Below are 16,461 nucleotides of genomic sequence, written 5' to 3' on the forward strand. Positions count from 1 at the left end.
ACGGCATATTCAGCTGATGTGGCACAACTCATGGACTGCTTGAGGATCACACACTGTGTCCAGCATTCTCAACACAGAAATAAAAGTTAGGAAACTAAACATGTAGTTATTAGAGGAAACACAAACAATGAAAATGAGTTACATAATTGCTAATATAATGAAGGTATATACACTGCCCAGCTGTAAATAATTCTCAGCAAGCAAGACACAGTGAGAAAGTATTGATTATGATAATATGGTATGTCATTAAAATCATAATGTTACAACTCACCAAATAGTTGACAAGCTGAGTTCATCAATAGGCACACAAAAAATATTGAGAAAGTTGGTAGCTTTTGGCCAAATCTTTCTTGAGAGCTATTGAGTGCACACACATATGCATATATACATATATATGCACCTGAACAACTACATCACCCTGGATGACTACATTGTGCCAGCACTGTGTCTCAAACAAGGTGAGGGTCTGTGTCAGGCAGAGACAGTGAGGAGAAAGAAGATGGGGAGTGGGAGGGCTAGTTTGGGAAGGGCGTATGACAGCAAGGGCATGGGATGGGAATGAAGCACTGGGGTGAGCTCATTCTGGCTGCAGGAAGAGTGTTCTGTGCACAGTGCCCAATTATGTGGAGGAGTGGTTTGTGAGGCAGAGACAAACAAAGGAAGAGGGAGACTTGGAGAGAGGGGGGAGGGGGGGGGGGAAGAGCAGGTTGAGTGAAGTTAGAGTCATCAGACAGACATGTAGATGAGTGCGGGGAAGGAATTAGTGGATACTGTAGTCAGGAGAAAAATGAGATCGAAGGATGTGTTGCACGAACAATGCCCATCTATGTAATTCCGAGATTCTGAGGTGCCTTAGTAAGGCCTTCAGCATTATGTGCAATGGATTGCTCATCACTGCAGATAATTTTCTGCAGGTGGCCTTGTTACACAAGAAAGACTTTCTAGTGTGGAAGGGATGACAGATATCAAAATGCAAGTACTGTTAATGATTAGCTAGCTTGATATGGACAGAGGTTCAGATGGAGCTATTGGAGAGATGGAGGTTAACATTCTCTACAGTGGCACATTGGGCTGAAGAGGACCAGGTGAAGTGGAAAGGTACTGAGGCTGTGGAAGAATGAGGATAGAGTGTGTTGGCCCTAGCCAAATTGGTGATACTGCTATGGAACATCTACAAGCAAGACCAGTCTGATACCCTACCCAGCACACTCCCCACAGTCTCTCTCTTCCTCTATTCTATCTTTCTCCCATCCCTCCTCCCAAATCCCCTCCTCCACATCACTGTCCACACTGCACAACTCCCCACAAAAATCCAGAACATGCTTTCCAGTGTCACATTTAATCTTACAATTTGGTAATTACTTACCCTCCTTAAATCACTTATATTTCACCAAGGACTTACTATTACCAAGACTACAAGACTATGATGTATTTGTGGTCATATGTAGAAAAACTCATGGCTACAGTCAGTCAGAAATATTTATATTATTATTGAGCACTAACCTGTTTGAAATACACGCTGGAGGTGACTCTGTCAGTGGTGGTGTTGTGAAAGCTGCAGTAGTGCCTGTATGATCTGTACTTAAGGAAACAGTTGTGTAATTTTTGTGCTGGTTCTCTGATGGCAGTGTAACTGTAGTTCTTTCTTTAGTTGCAATAATAATAGATGGTGTTGTCCCACAGTCCACAGTGAAACACTTGTACTCATTGTTCAAACATTGGCATTTTGTGCAGTTTGACTCATCAACTGTTTCTCCAGGCTACAAAAAAAGAAAAGAAATTGCAATAAATGTTTATTTACTTATTTATTTGTTTTATTTATCCATCCATTGACAATAAATATTGTATGGGTGTTGTCAAGGGTACATGTAAGTCATTTCAAAGAAATGAGACACAAACAATATATACGTAAAAAAGTACAAAACAAAATAATACAATGAAGTTAATAATAATACAATGAAATTAATATAGCCTATATACATCTCTGCTAGTTATTTTAAATGCATAGTCTGTTTTTCATAACGCTTTAGTTTTGTCCTCCCTAAATGGCAAGTCCTTATATACAACACTGCTTAAGTACATATTTACATCACACAACAGCTGTCCTTTAAGTATGTAAATGTAATGAATGATTAGGTAATGAATGATTAGGTACAGATAGAGTATTTTCCATTTTGCCTTTATAAATATCATCAGAAAAAAGTTATTGACCTACATAGTCATTTACAGAATAAAAACATTGTTCTACTAGAAATTTTTTAAATTCTGTTTTAAATTTGTCATCATCTTCTAACTGCCTGATGTTGACTGGCAGTGCATTGTACAGTTTTGCACCGATATGGCTCACATGCCTTTGTGTATTCCCTCTTTTTGTTCACTGAGTATGGAGTGCTGCGCTATTATGGGTATTGTAGTTATGAAAGTTGGCATTTGTCTGAAAATCTGCAATGTGGGTCCCGACATACAATACACATTTGTATATGTATAATGATGGTATAGTAAGTATTCTAAGCTTTTTGAATATGGGTTTGCAGTGTGTCTGTGGATGACTGTGAGTTATTATTCGGATGGCCATGGCCTCTTCTGCAACAAAAAAAATTTGTTTTAGGCGCCCTGTTGTGGAACCCCAAAATATTATTCCATATGTGGCAAGAGATTGAAAACAGCTGAAATATGCCATTCTGGCACCCTCTGAGGTACAAACATTTGCAATAATTCTGAGGGCAAAACAGGCTGAATTAAGTTTCTGTGCAAGTTTTATTATGTGGTCATTAAAATTTAAGTTTTCATCCACATGAATCTCCAGCAATTTTGTGGATGTCACTCTGTCTAAGGCTTTGTCACCCCACACCAGATCGAGATTTACATTTTGACATCTTTTCCCAAACTGCATATAATTTGTTTTATTTACATTCAATGTCAGCCTGTTTGCATTGAACCAAGAGTGGATGTAATTTAGTACTTTATCAGCAGTTGTTGGTAGCAATTGCTTTGGTGCACTTGTTATCACACTAGTATCATCTGCAAATATTATTGCTTTGGCTGCATCATCTGAGGTGTGAAAATCATTTATATAGACAAGAAACAATATGGGCCCTAGGATGCTGCCTTGTGGTACTCCTATTTCTACATTTTTTGCCTCTGATACTGAATTTATTTTGTGGTTGGATTAAGTTGATGTCAGTCCTACAAACTGTGTTCTGTTTTTTAGGTATGATTCAAACCATTTTTTTCCTATCCCATGTATGCCCAACGCTTCCAATTCTTCTAAAAGAATGTCCTGGTTCACAGTGTCAAAAGCTTTGGAGAGGTCTAAATTTACTCCTAGTACACTATAATCTTTTTCTAGATTTTTGATTATTTGTTCAGTGTAGCACATTACTGCTGTTTTGGTATTTTTACGTGCTTGGAAGCCATGCTGATTTCTGTTTAGTAAATTATGGTCATTTAGATATTTGTTGATTCAGTGCTTCATCAGTTTTTCTAATATTTTTGAAAATGCTGGGAGGATAGATATTGGACAATAGTTTTTTACCTTATACTTGTCGCCGTTTTTAAATAATGGCTTCACTTCTGAAATTTTCAGCCTTCTTAACACTATATTATGTTTTTTAAGTTGAATGCTATCATGATGCATTAATTTCAAGAGGAACACATCATCAAAAACATATTAATGCTGAGAATTATAGTATCTATATCTACATCTATATCCCAAAACTCATATTACAATTTGAATTATAGGTAATGTCATGTACCAATTTCTCCATTTTTTGTTCCATTCTGTAATGTTGATAAGCCTCCATGTGAGTAATAATTTCTTTCATTTATGGCCATGGTCATTTCACAAGATGTATATGGGAGAAAGTAATATGTTACCTCATTATTCTTGGAGCACATACTCTCAGAATTTTAACAGTACACTTCTCCATGAGATATAATGTTTCTCTTGTATATTTAATGATACTGCAAGGAAATGATTTTTTTAGGTGGGAAATGGGGGTTTGTTGTCATCAGTCTTCTAGTCTACTTCCTCTCCTCAGATTAAGGTCTGCAATTGATATAAGTAGACTTATTTCAGCAAGGAACGCCCTCTTTGACTGAGCTGATCTGCTTCGTATGTACTCCTTGCTTCATCTATTATTTTTCTTCCATGGTGGCATTTCATCTGCCTTTGGCACCTTCACGATTGTTTAGCTTATGCGGTTTTGAAAGTCAGATAGTGTGTCTCCAGCCTACTTTCTTAAATAATCATTTGGTTTCCACACTCCCCAATAATTTTAAAAGTTCCATAAGAATGTTATCTCTCCCTTCAGCCTCATTTCTTTGCAGTCCTTCACTGCTATGTTGCTGTGTTACACTCCATCCCTAATATTTTAATCCTCTATTTCTTCGAAATTGACATCCATTTTCTGTCCCTCCAAGTCATCCACAATCTACTTTTCACACCTATCTACTCTCTCCTCTGTTTTTAATAGTGGAATTCCATTTTCCACTCTTAATGTTGACACCCTTTCATTTAATTTCACTGAGAGTTATTTCGACTTCTCAGGCTACATTGGCACAGGAATTAAAACGAATCATGTAACAGTATTGCATATGTCATTAGTAGGAAAGCAGATGATGTCTCTCATATAGAGTATGCTAGTGAGAGAATAACTGAACTATGGAGAAAGGTAAGCAGAAAGATACTGGCTGCTGTTCAGGTTTATGCACCACTATCAGAGTGGATTCAAGAGAAAAAAGGCGGTTTCCTTAGATATATGGAAAGCATGTAGAGATTGAAAACACAATAGTAATGGAAGATAGTCCTACTGGCATTGGAACCAGGGACAGAGAAGGTGAATATCTTTTAGATTTCTGTCGGTGGAATAGCCTTGTCATTAAGAGCACCTATTTCAGTAAACAGTTCAGTGACAGAATCACAAGCATTATAGTTGGGAGGAGGAACCGTGATTCTTGACTGATTATGTCATATCTAGTAAAGAACCAGGACTCATTACACTAATGTTAAATTCCTCCCTGGGGAAAGTTTAGCCAATGATCACAGGCTGCTTTCTACCACTCTGAGAACTATCCCAACACAAAAGGTGCAAACCCAATATAAAATTTTGGGAACTGGAGGAAGAGGAGAGAGAAGAGGAAGAAGAATGGGTAAATGTTCCTCAGTTTTCTTGCCATATCATATTTGTTTGTAATTATCAATCTAATAGGCTGCGTAGTATTTTCATATGTAATGGCAGAATTATGTATGGAGATGTCATGAAGGCACAGAAATTCCAAATAACAAAAAAGACGTATTGATGTGCACAGTGGAGGAACATTAGTAGCAACACTGATTCCATTGGATGACAATTCTCTGTAGCCTTTCAGTACTGAGCACTCATTTCTACATAACACTTATAGCCGCAGTCCCAGCTGAAGTTGCTATTGCATATTCTGACTGGTGATAGATAGGAACATAACTGAATGTACAGAGTCAAACAACAGAAAATCCCGGATGGAATACAGACAACGTGATGAAAAGGATACATTGCTACCATATGCCAAAGGTGTTCAGTTGTAGACAGGCACGCCAAAATGACTGCTAAACAAGTAAGATTTTGGCCAAAAGGCCTTCTTCTGACTTAGCCAACACACACACCCACACATGACCAATGTCTCTGATTGCCAAGGCCAGGATTAACTGAAAGTACTACACAGTCTATTAGTATGACTGTTCATCATAATCTTGGACAGTTTCCAGCCTCTGGACCAGTCTGTATGGAACATAGGCCTCTCCATCATCTACTGTCTCGCCACCATCTCTCTGTCTTCACCTTGGTCCAGTCTTCTCCTTTCTTCTGGACACATTCCTCTACTCCTTTCAGCCATCTGTCTCTCAGTCTTCCTCTTCATCTCTTTCCTTCCAGTTTCATCTCGTGTATCCTCCTGGGTATCCTCTTCTCCTCCATTCTCTTAACGTGTCCATGCCATCTCTGCCTTGATTTCTCTATCTCCTACTGTAATGGTTCCACCCTAATTAACTCTCTGTTCCTCTCATTTCTTAAAATGTCTATCTTTGTCACTCTAATACTGTTTCTCAAGAATTTCATCTCATTAGCATGTACTTTGCTTTTCTCTCTTCCCTTCATAACCCAGGTTTCTGATGCATATGTCTGGATTGGGACATAGTATGACCGGTAATAGCCTTTTTATTGAATTGGGGTACATCCTTGCTCCATATCAGGCTTCTGACACTCTTCTGAAATGCTTCTGCTTTATGACTGTTGCCTTCCAATAATAACAGAAGAAGTCATTGAAAATGTGTATACACAAACAAATCTGATGTGGCGAGAAAACCAAGAAATATCTATCCAAAAATGTCACTGCATAAACTATTTTCTCAAATGGGATGAATATCAATAGAATATTTGTGAGCAATTACCCAGAAGTGAAACAGAGACTGGAGAAGCGGAGTGGACAAAATTCCATGAAGTCTTTGTTGGTACTTCATGAGACATTGTGGGAAGGAAAAGCGAGTACATAATATGTCATAAAAGTTCAGGACATGCCAAAAAAGAAAAGTGTAAGGAGAATCAGAAAGGTGGAGAAAATAACATGGGCAGGCTTAGAGAATTAGAGAAAAAATAGAGAGACCTGAAACTCAAAGAAAATGAGTAATTAAGTCAGAAAAAGAAAAAAGTTGGACAGTTTTTGCAGAAACTGGAAGAAGACTGCAAAAAGCATAAGAAACTGATGTACAGAATTGAGAAAGATAAAGGTATACACTTGCTCAAATAATTTGTCATGAGAAAAAGGGGGGAATCTTCACATTGAGGTACAAGACACACAAAAAGAGATGAAGAAGCATTTCATAGAGATGAACACTGAAAAGGATCTAACAGAGAAAGAACCTGGAAAATCAGAAACTCTGAAAAAGAGGAAATTAAGAGACATGCCATTGGCTTGGTCTGAAGTTGAAAATGCCTTGAAGAGCAAGAATAATGGGAAATCACAATATACAGATGACGTAAGAGCGGACATGATCAAACCTAATGACTGTGCAGAGTTATAAAGATCATTCAGAAACAAGAGAAAGCCACACTAGACTGTACCAAAGGTGTAATTGTTCCCAGCTTCAAAAAAAGGAAGCATAGCACCTATAGTAGAACTACACCCTTCTTACGTTGATGGAGCAAATCACTGTACGCTGTTTAAGAACCGTTGCTTAACCATAGCTTGAGGACAAACAGTATGGATTTAGAGGCAACAGGACAACAGGCTAATTTTTGCTGTTAGAGTAATAGTGGGAAAATACCAGGAGAAAGGAAGAGATCTCATTTTTGTCTTCCTAGATTAAGAAAACACCAATGAAAATTTGCCAAGAGACAAATTATGGGAATGTCCGGTAAGAGGAAATGAACGACAGTCTCTTATTTGGAAAATTTTTTTTACAACAAATGAAAGAGCTGCACCTGGATAGGAGATAGTTATTCTGACCAGTTTACCACAAGCAAAGTAGTTCAGCAAACAGTCACTATTTCTGTTCATCACTGTGGTGAATGAATTAAATGCATTTTCAGGTATTGTGGTGTAGTGGGAAAGAAAGTAAGAAGTAATATAACAAAAAAATAAATTCTCAGGAACAAAAAACTGAAACAGTTTCAGTGGGGGACTAACCTGGAATTTTTGTCCAATGGAGAGATCATCCTGATTAACCCCCCGCCCTCCCTCCTGCCCCCGCCTTGCCCCAAGACACATTTCCTGTGAATAAACACTATCCATTATCTAGTTCTTTCCATTGCAGGCTAATATCTTTCATGCAGATTCTTGAACATTGCTTGTTATGTGAGGATCAGCATTATCCTATTGAGATGCAAGTTCCTTTGTACCATCTAATTGTCTCCATATGACAAATTTTCTGCCAAATGGCAAATCCTGGTGTCTATGAACAAGTTAATTTGTAGAGGATGTCTTTCATTTGGTGCTTTTTACTGTGTCTTGCACAATGTAGTATGTGCACATTGAGCACAGTGCAGTTGACCCATATTAACTTAAGAGTAGAAAGTGGTACACCCATAGGAGTGTTCCTTTTCTTCTTATAGTGACCTTTATCTTAAATATGATATAATTATCTCTTGCATAATGTTAACTGATGGAATATAAGCAAAGATAAAATCTACACCATTGCTAGCACATCTAATTCTTATTTAGTACTGTTTCTCACTTGATTATCCACTAAGTTCCATATATTTTCTAAATTACCTTAATGATCCTGCAATTTTCATAACAATGAGTTATTCAAATGTCTCATGGTAAAACATCTGACAGATAATAATAAGGAAACTCAATATTTAGATTGTTTACCACTTAAGTAGCAAAATTACATAAGATCAAACAATGGAAAATCCAGGATGGAATGTACCAATATTATGAGAAGGAAAGTTGCTACTCACCATATAGCGGAGATGTTGAGTCGCAGATAGGCACAACAAAAAGACTTCCACAATTATAGTTTTCGGCCAATGGCCTTCATCAACAGTAGGCACACGTACGTGGATCCATACACATTCATACAAAGGCAACTCGAACACACGATTGCAGTCTCAGGCAACTGAAACCACATTGTGAGCAGCAGCACCAGTGCATGATGGGGAGTGGCTACTCAGTGAGGGTAAGGAGAAGGCTGGGATGGGGAGGGGGAGGGATAGTATAGTAGGGTTGCGGACAGTGAAGTGCTGCAAGTTTGATGGAGAGCAGGAGAGAGGTGGTGACGGGAGAGGGGGGGGAGTAGCAGAAAAGGAGATAAATAAATAAAAAGAACCCCTTTGTTAGTCACTGCCCTCACCCATCCAGCCCCTTCCCTGCTCCCATTCAAGCACTACACAGCTGTCATTCCACCACCACATCCAGTCTTTTTATTTATTTCTCTCCTTTTCTGCTAGTCCCCCCACCCCTTACCCCCTCTTCCCTTCCCGCCATCTAACCTGCAGCATTTCACTGTATGCCACCCCCACCATACTATTCCCCCCCCCCCCCCCCCCCCCCCCCACACCAATCTCCTCCTTACACCCATCCAGTCGCCACTCCCATCATGCACTGGTGCTGAGACTGCAGTCGTGTGTGTCGGTTTTGTATATGTGTGTGTGTGTGTGTGTGTGTGTGTGTGTGTGTGTGTGTGTGTGTGTGTGTGTGTGTGTGTGTGTGCGTGCACATGCTCATATATGTGTCTATTATTGATGAAGGCCATTGGCCAAAATCTTAAAGTGTGAAAGTCTTTTTGTTGTCCCTAAAGTGTGAAAGTCTTTTTGTTGTGCCTATCTGTGATTCAGCATCTCCGCTACATGGTGAGTAACAACTTTCCTTCTCATAATAAAATTACATAAGAGCGTTTTGTCTAACACGCTCATATATGTGTCTATTATTGACGAAGGCCATTGGCCAAAAGCTTAAAGTGTGAAAGTCTTTTTGCTGTCCCTAAAGTGTGAAAGTCTTTTTGTTGTGCCTATCTGTGATTCAGCATCTCCGCTACAATGTGAGTAACAACTTTCCTTCTCATAATAAAATTACATAAGAGCGTTGTCTAACAGAGAACTGCGGGAAGTATAAGATCTGAAGCTCTCACGTCAAGCTGGTTCTTCTTTCTCATAACGTTAAATCGGAAACTACAAGAAGGGGGCTGAGGAGGGAAATAGTTGAGAAAAAAAGAAATAAGAATGGGGAGAGTTGACCAATATGTGCAAATTTCAGGTTAAAAATGTTGCACAGTAGATGAAAAGTGATAAAATGGAGCAACAACAACAGCACTACCAATTCTCAAAGAAGCTTTGGAATTTCTGCAGATTATCATTTTCTTCTGAGCACTAAATTTTAATTAGGCACCTACCAATCATTTTACAATGAATTTATACAGGCACAAGCACAGTTTACTACCAATATGCAAGCATTTAGCAAAAGAACAAAAGTAATCACACTCCTTGGGGGTGTAGCTGATGGTGGAAATGGAAAACTCAGCTGTCCAAAAGGTTGCAACTCATTGTGGCCTTCAATGTTTTCTCCAGTTTATGCTGAGAGCGAACAGCGGAAATTACACGCTTCCATCCACTGCCTGACTGGCCACTATCACAGTCTTTTGCAATGCTTACCTCAATGGATTCTTTAATAGTGGGGTGCCGAATCAACATTGCTGTGGCCAAAATATTTTTTTCTCATACCTGCTGGAAACACAGTGTTAAGCAGTGGTACACTTAGCAGTTAGGAAAAGGCAAGTGCAGCATTGGTGTTCATTGGAATGCTCTTCCACAGTACATGTACCACGATCAATATGAGCCACATCACACTGCAAAGGAGTATTCTACACCCCAACGTTCTGCAACACCAACTCATCCTTTACTAATCCCTGAGTGTCTGCAATTTTAGCTGGTGAGAGAAGAGTCACTTAAACTTTCAATTTATGCTTGCGTTGTACGAAATGTAGTCCACATATGGAGCCAAATTTGTAGATTTTGTCATTATGCTATCAACTACTTCCACTAGCTGTGTTTGATTGCTAGTGCCCTGTCAATGTGTTAAATGGAATATCCACTTTCTCTTAATACTGTTTTTGGGTGGGCAAGTGTCCTGGTCAAAATTACATGCACCAGAAAATGTATGTGCAGTAAGCACATGTGTTTTGCTGGAAATGACAACTCAAAGACTAAATACAAATAACAGTGTGTGGATTATGATTAACTGAATTTCCCAGAGAGCCATCATTGATCCATCTGACCAGAATGTCCAGGAATGGCAAAAAGCCTTTCTTTGCTGTTTCCATGGTGAACTGGATACTCCTATGAATTAAGTTAAGATGCTACAGGAACTCAATAATGTCTTTTCTACACAGTGCTTCACTGTGAAAATATTGTCAGCATACCTCCAACAAATGCTCAATTTGAAGACTGTTCACTTACAAACGGATTTTCTGTAGCCTGTACATCATCCTGTTCAAAAGATAAAATAAGTTGAGAAAAGAGCATACTAGAACAAAATAGTGATGTCCACTGAACACTTCCCCTATGATGTGAGTAGTAAAGAAATCCACTATTAAAAACAAACAACTGGGTCTTTAGTATTAATAAAACACCAAAATATTACACAATCCTTTAAACTAAAAATTTTAAGTTTTTTGATGAAGTCTTTTTCGTGATTATACTTGAGACCTTATAAGAGTTGAAATAGTTTCATTCATAGTAAAAACAGCTACATATTTTAGTACAACTGTATATCTTATCACTTGGAACCAGAAGTGTTCATATTCTATGCATGAAGTTTCTGGATTAGAATATTTTAGAAACCAAAGCAATGACACTTGATTGCATTCTCACCCTTATATAAATCCCTTGGTCAGACAAACAAGTGCAGTCTTCTTTCTTGACACAGGTTTCCCTATCTCGCATTAGGTAGCCAGGCGGACAACCATTCTTGATCTTTTCAGGTACACATCCTGTTGATAATTTTTGCTTATTAAATACAGAAGAAGAATTTATAAACATCAAGACAATCATTTTTTATTAACTTTGAGGAAGTACATGACTATCATTGAGGAACTGAGTTACTCAGGCACATTTTAAGAAAACAAACTTGTTCCACTATTATCTAGATTTTCAACAAAATGAATAGCACTTAAGTACACATAAAATAAGCAAAAAATTGGCAGTTCCAAATCTTTTAAAGAAACTAAGTCTTTATCATTTCTATTGCCTTAAATGCATACACTAGTTGGAAGCACCAAGAAGGACATAAAAAGCAGACTAACACACACAAAGAGTGCATTATTCACTAAAATAAGTCTGCTAGTATCAAACATCGGCCATAATCTGAGAAAGAAATTTATGAGAATTTACATTTGGAGTGCAGAATTGTATGATAGTGAATGATGGACTGTAGGAAAAGTGTAAAAGAAGAGAATCAAAGTATTTGATACATGGTGGTGCAGAATGATGTTGAAAATCACGGTGACTGGTAAGATAAGGAATGAGGTTTTCCACAGAACTGGTAAAGAAAGGAAAGTACGGGAAACCATTACAAGAAGAAGGGACATTATGATAACACAAGTGCTGACACATCAGGGAATAACTTTCATGGTAATTGGGGGAGCTGTATAGGGTGAAAACTGTAGGGTTAGGCAGAGACTGGAATACTTCCAACAAATAACTGAGGACATTGGGTGTAAATTCTACTCTGAGATGAAGAGTGTGGCACAAGAGAGGAATTCATGGCAGGCTGCATCAAACCAGCCAACAGACTTATGATACATGCATGTCTGAGTGTTGCAGCAGCTACTGAGTGGCACTGTTGCACGGCAGCAGCAGCCTAACAGCGCAGCATTGGTCAGAAACTGAGACAGGGAAATTTGGACAGAGTAGAAATGGCCAACAAATGTTTACCAAATTTTTGTTGCCTGTGGGCTACTGACTGATTGAGAGCAAGTCATGCAACCACAGTGACAATACAGCAAGGTACAGTTTTCACTTTCACACCATTCTGCATACTTTATGCCAGAAGACACAAAGCTCAAGAGGTGATTAATACTGTGTTCTGTTATGTGTGTCTAAGTGCTGCGCATCAGTCTGATAAAGGGGAGTGGTTGCTTTCCTCTTATTTTACATACTTAATCTAAGTATGTGAATGATATATTTCACCCTAAATTTTTATTTGTGGCATATCACACTACTGAGCATGTAATAGGTTTATACAGTACCCAAGATGTGAAGCCCTTCCAACAACAATTTCTTGTAATATAGATAAGCTATTTTGTAAAAGAAGATCCTGTTGAATATGTCAACTGATGCTGCAGACTCTAAAAACAGAATTGTAGGCAAAATGATATTAATGTCCATTATGGAAGTTTGAGTTGTGCTGAAGAGAGCCCTATGAATTTGCTCCTGACTATCTGAGAGGTGTGAAATGATAGTTTTCTTGTGGAGTGGGAAAAGGGATGGCAGTGATGGGAGTCGTGAGATTATTTGAAGGAGGAAAAGGAACTGAGGAATGTTTAGCTAGTAAGGAGTTTGTTTGGAATGCTTATATGTTAGATGAGCATATGAAGTACCCAAACTGGTTATCCAAAGTGGGAACATGACCCTCATTGGCACTGGAAAGGAAAATTTGTTGCACAGAACAAGTCATGGGGACCTTAATACAGACTACAGGAGATTTCACAACAGATCTCATTTTAGTAAAGTAAATAATGGTGCACAAGGTGTCGTGTATTAGTTGCTGCAGAACAAACATGGCTGGTAGGTGAAGACAACTCTCACACCTAAACTGATCCATAAGCCTGTAAAAAAGTGGTTCATAAATATTTTGGTACATCAATGAAGGGTTCATAAGAAATATGACTAATCATTTAACAGATTCATGTTAGGGTTAGTGTGAGTATTGGAAAATTTTGTGTCACAAGTGAAGTTAATGCTAGGATGTAAGGATTCATTTATTATGTTTATTGCACAAAATTGTGAGAATGGATAGATGGTAACTTTAGTTAGATTTTTACTCATTCAGTTGTGGTACAAGGTGGGGCACAGATAATGCACATTTTTCACCACTTAATAACTTTATACTGTTTTACTTGCAGAAAAAAAATGTTTTACAGTAAATAATAATATTTTATTGCATTTTTGAAATTTATGTACATAAATTAAATTCAGGAAATAATGTCATTAAGATCACATCTTTCCTGTTGAAGGGAAATTTGGAGCCTGTTCTCAATGCTCTGTAATGCTTTCTCCAACATTTCTTATGACACAGGTTCAATTTATTTCAATTCTGTAGGGCTTGTTTATGTAGACACTGTATTTCAGACAACCCTACAAAAAAGTGTCACAAATCGACAGATCAGGAGAGTGTGCAGGCAAACAAACACTGCTGATTTTTGTAACGACATGTGCAAGAAACATCTGTTGAACCACTTAAATGGACATTATCACCTAAGAGCTGTCCCATCCTGTTGGAACATTTCTCTCAGGAGTGCTAGTTCTGCAAGGTTCGCAGGAGAGCTTCTGTTAAGTTTGGAAGGTAGGAGACGAGGTACTGGCAGAAGTAAAGCTGTGAGGACAGGGCGTGAGTCGTGCTTGGGTAGCTCAGCTGGTAAAGCATTTGCCCGCGAAAGGCAAAAGTCCCAAGTTCGAGTCTCGGTCCGGCACACAGTTTTAATCTGCCAGGAAGTTTCATATCAGTGCCCACTCCACTGCAGAGTGAAAATCTCATTCTGGAAACATCCCCCAGGCTGTGGCTAAGCCATGTCTCCGCAATATCCTTTCTTTCAGGAGTGCTAGTTCTGCAAGGTTTGCAGGAGAGCTTCTGTTAAGTTTGGAAGGTAAGAGATGAGGTACTGGCAGATGTAAAGCTGTGAGGATGGCGCGTGAGTCATGCTTGGGTAGTTCAGCTGATAGAGCATTTGCCCGCGAAAGGCAAAGGTCCTGAGTTCGAGTCTCGGTCCGGCACACAGTTTTAATCTGCCAGGAAGTTTCATTTCTCTCATGTTCATCAGATGCCATACCAGTTCTGGATGCATGAAGTTGTTTAACATTTTGACATAATGCATTGATGTCACAATAACTGCAGTTCCCACCTCTTCAAAAAGTAAACCAACAACCACTATCTTGGAGACACCACACAGCACTTGTAATTTGAGCTGTTAAAGGTCTTTAGTGTAGTTCACATGGGTTCTCTGATGCTCAGTACTGCCAATTCTGTACGTTAACATAGTCATCCAGATGGAAACACACTTTATCACTCATCATATTAAGACATCTGTATCATGCATAAGAATGATGTTCATTATGCCACAAAATTATTTGTGCTATACATCCACTTCACTTAGCTGCTGGATGATCAGTATTTTGTATGGGTGAAATCTGAGATCATCATTAAGATGTAAAGAAGTGAATGATACAATATACCCAGAATTGCAATCTTTCACCTAGTGGATCATTTCAGACAAGCAAGAACTGCCCTTCTCACCTTGTCTACATTTTCCAGGGTTCGGACTGAACTTGGGATACCAGGTGGATTTTTCTTCATCACAGATCCAGTACTTCTTTGATCTAGAATTGCAACTCAACATTTTACATCAAAATTTCAATGGAAAAGAGGCTGATTGGTCATGGACTCGCTATTTCTAGAAACTGCTAGACAGAAAATATGTGATGCTCTACACTCCATTGCTCCATAGCGATTGAAACCACAGTCTAATCTGCCTGTCAGACACTGCCCAAGTTCAGTACCCCCACAACCCACTGAGTACCAGCAGTTTAAAAAACATGTTTCCTCTGCACCACTCTACATTTATTTATTTATTGTTCCGTGGGACCACATTAAGGAGAAGTCTCCATGGTCATGGAACGAGTCAATACATGAAATTATAACACGATTGTAGAAACAGATAAAATGAAATATAAGAAACATATTCAGCTGACACGTTGTTAGTTTAAATAAAGAAAATCAAGAATGTAACACTGGAATTTGCTTAATTTCTTAGCTCTTCCAGGAGCTCCTCGACAGAATAGAAGGAGTGAGCCATGAGGAAACTCTTCAGTTTAGACTTAAAAGAGTTTGGGCAACTGCTAAGATTTTTGAGTTCTTGTGGTAGCTTATTGAAAATGGATGCAGCAGAATACTGCACTCCTTTCTGCACAAGAGTCAAGGAAGTGCATTCCACATGCAGATTTAATTTCTGCCTAGTATTAACTGAGTGAAAGCTGCTAACTCTTGAGAATAAGCTAATATTGATAACAACAAACGACATTAAAGAAAATATATACTGTGAGGGCAATGTCAAAATTCCCAGGCTATTGAATAGGGGTCGAGAAGAGGTTTTCGAACTTACACCACACATAGCTTGAACAGTCTATTTTTGAGCCAAAAATACCCTTTTTGAATCAGAAGAATTACCCCAAAAAATAATACCATATGACGAACGAAGAAACTCCAGAAGGCATACAAACTCTCATGGTCACATTATAATAAGAAAAGCATATCGAGGCAGGCCAAACTTAGGCACTACAAAACAGTTGTATTACCAGAAGCATTGTACGCATCAGAAACAACCACAATTGGAGCATCAGGCATCATAGACACAGAAAAAATAGAACGCAAAATTCTCAGAAAAATATTTGGACCAATTCACAGAGATGGCATATGGATGAAGCGACCTACCAAAGAGCTGTACCAGCACACTGACAGACTAACAGACGCGATCAGAAAACGCAGATTAACTTTCTATGGGCACATACAGAGAATGGACAACAACCGACTTACAAAGAAAATTTTTGATGTAGTAAACAGCTCAAGCAAGAAAACAAATTGGTATCATGAAATAGACGAAGACTTAAGGCAGATAGGGATCAACAGGCAAATGATAGGAGACAGGAAATACTTCAGAAACAAAGTTAGGAGTGCAAAATTTATTGTAAAGGAGAGAAAGAAGAAAGGAACATTATG

General features: G+C 38.5%; 1 protein-coding gene across 1 annotated transcript in view; it reads right to left on the reverse strand.

Moving 5' to 3' along the window:
• Nucleotides 1-16,461, reverse strand: part of LOC126473497 (hemocytin) — a 568,134-nt gene that overhangs the window by 240,315 nt on the left and 311,358 nt on the right. The window contains exons 40-41 of the mRNA XM_050100583.1: nt 11,343-11,461; nt 1,504-1,760 (exon numbers count right to left, since the gene is read on the reverse strand). Coding sequence (XP_049956540.1) covers nt 1,504-1,760; nt 11,343-11,461 — 376 coding nt within the window. The remainder of the gene's footprint in view (nt 1-1,503; nt 1,761-11,342; nt 11,462-16,461) is intronic.

Source organism: Schistocerca serialis, chromosome 4 (genome assembly GCF_023864345.2).
Source record: "Schistocerca serialis cubense isolate TAMUIC-IGC-003099 chromosome 4, iqSchSeri2.2, whole genome shotgun sequence".
In the NCBI taxonomy this organism is placed as follows: Eukaryota; Metazoa; Arthropoda; class Insecta; order Orthoptera; family Acrididae; genus Schistocerca; species Schistocerca serialis.